Genomic DNA, 1151 nt, shown 5'->3' on the forward strand with positions numbered 1-1151 from the left:
CGAACATCTTTTTTCTAAAATATTTTGCATTGTTCCTGTTCCTTTTCCCATCTTCTGTCTCCAGGCTTTGAGCATTTACCAGAACAAAGATTTGATTACAATCTACCAAGGAGAGCACGAGAGTCCAAATGACTTTGACACAGTCCTGCTTAAAACACTCGTGGGAGGTATGTATAAGTAGACATTAATTTTACAACATAGCAGCAACATGCACTTTTAGTCCTTATTTTGATTAATTTTTGTCGTGTTTGTGTTTTTCAGCAAGTAAGCAGCAATCATCAGTTGATGCCAGCCCTTATAGTGATGAGCTGAAACTAGCAGTAACGTGGAACAGGGTTGACATTGCCAAGAGTGAACTCTTCATTGGAGACATCCAGTGGAAGGTGAGGAGGGAAAAAGACATCACACTGAATGGAAATACTCTGAAGTACATTGTGCAGTTTATTATACCACTTCTGACAGATACAGTTTACCTATGATTTACAGAATACTTGGCTTAAAGTATTAACCTATCCTAAAACGTGATCTTTTTCCTCCAATTAAACAGTACGAAGATTTGGAGGACTCAATGACAGATGCGTTGATCAATGACAAGCCCCAGTTTGTTCGGCTTTTCACTGAGAATGGCTTGAATATCCTGGAGTACCTAACTTATGGCAGGCTGGAAACCCTCTATCGCTCTGTGCCAGATGGGACCTTGCTCTATCAGCTACTACAACAGTGCCTAGCAGAGCGGCTGGCAATAGTGGAGCGTCACTCACCATCAGAAAAACAGAATTCATCCTCAAAAATGGTGAAAGATAAGAATCAAAGTGGACCAGTGAAGGAGGTCACCCTTTTTGAGGTGAGTTTTCTAATCAATGAGATTCTGTCCTTTTTTCATTAATTTTTCTCAATGATTCATTAAATTCATTATGAATGTGAAGACAACCTGATACTGTTGTGCTTATTGTCCCACCCACTGTTTCCTCAGGTGTCAGGGGTCCTGGAGCTGTTAATGGGTGATGTCTGCCAGCCTTTATACTATAAAGCTTTGGGCTTAGAGTTCACTTCATCCAAAAGGACGTCTCTGAGGGTACTTTGAACCTTTCAGAATAAACACACAGTGTACTTGTGCTGACTGCATTTCTATTTTTATGGTTAACATGACA

At 40.2% G+C, this 1151-nt stretch overlaps 1 protein-coding gene across 1 annotated transcript in view; it reads left to right on the forward strand.

Moving 5' to 3' along the window:
• The window catches only part of LOC102292908 (transient receptor potential cation channel subfamily M member 4), a gene marked incomplete in the record, with an annotated part of 17139 nt that overhangs the window by 5077 nt on the left and 10911 nt on the right, over window positions 1-1151 (forward strand). Inside the window, 4 exon segments of the mRNA XM_014337861.2 lie at window positions 65-167; window positions 262-383; window positions 548-844; window positions 974-1075. Of these exon segments, the coding sequence (XP_014193347.1) occupies window positions 65-167; window positions 262-383; window positions 548-844; window positions 974-1075 (624 nt within the window).

The sequence above is a fragment of the Haplochromis burtoni genome, unplaced genomic scaffold (assembly GCF_018398535.1).
Source record: "Haplochromis burtoni strain Fernald_Lab_line unplaced genomic scaffold, NCSU_Asbu1 Contig_192, whole genome shotgun sequence".
Classification (NCBI taxonomy): domain Eukaryota; kingdom Metazoa; phylum Chordata; class Actinopteri; order Cichliformes; family Cichlidae; genus Haplochromis; species Haplochromis burtoni.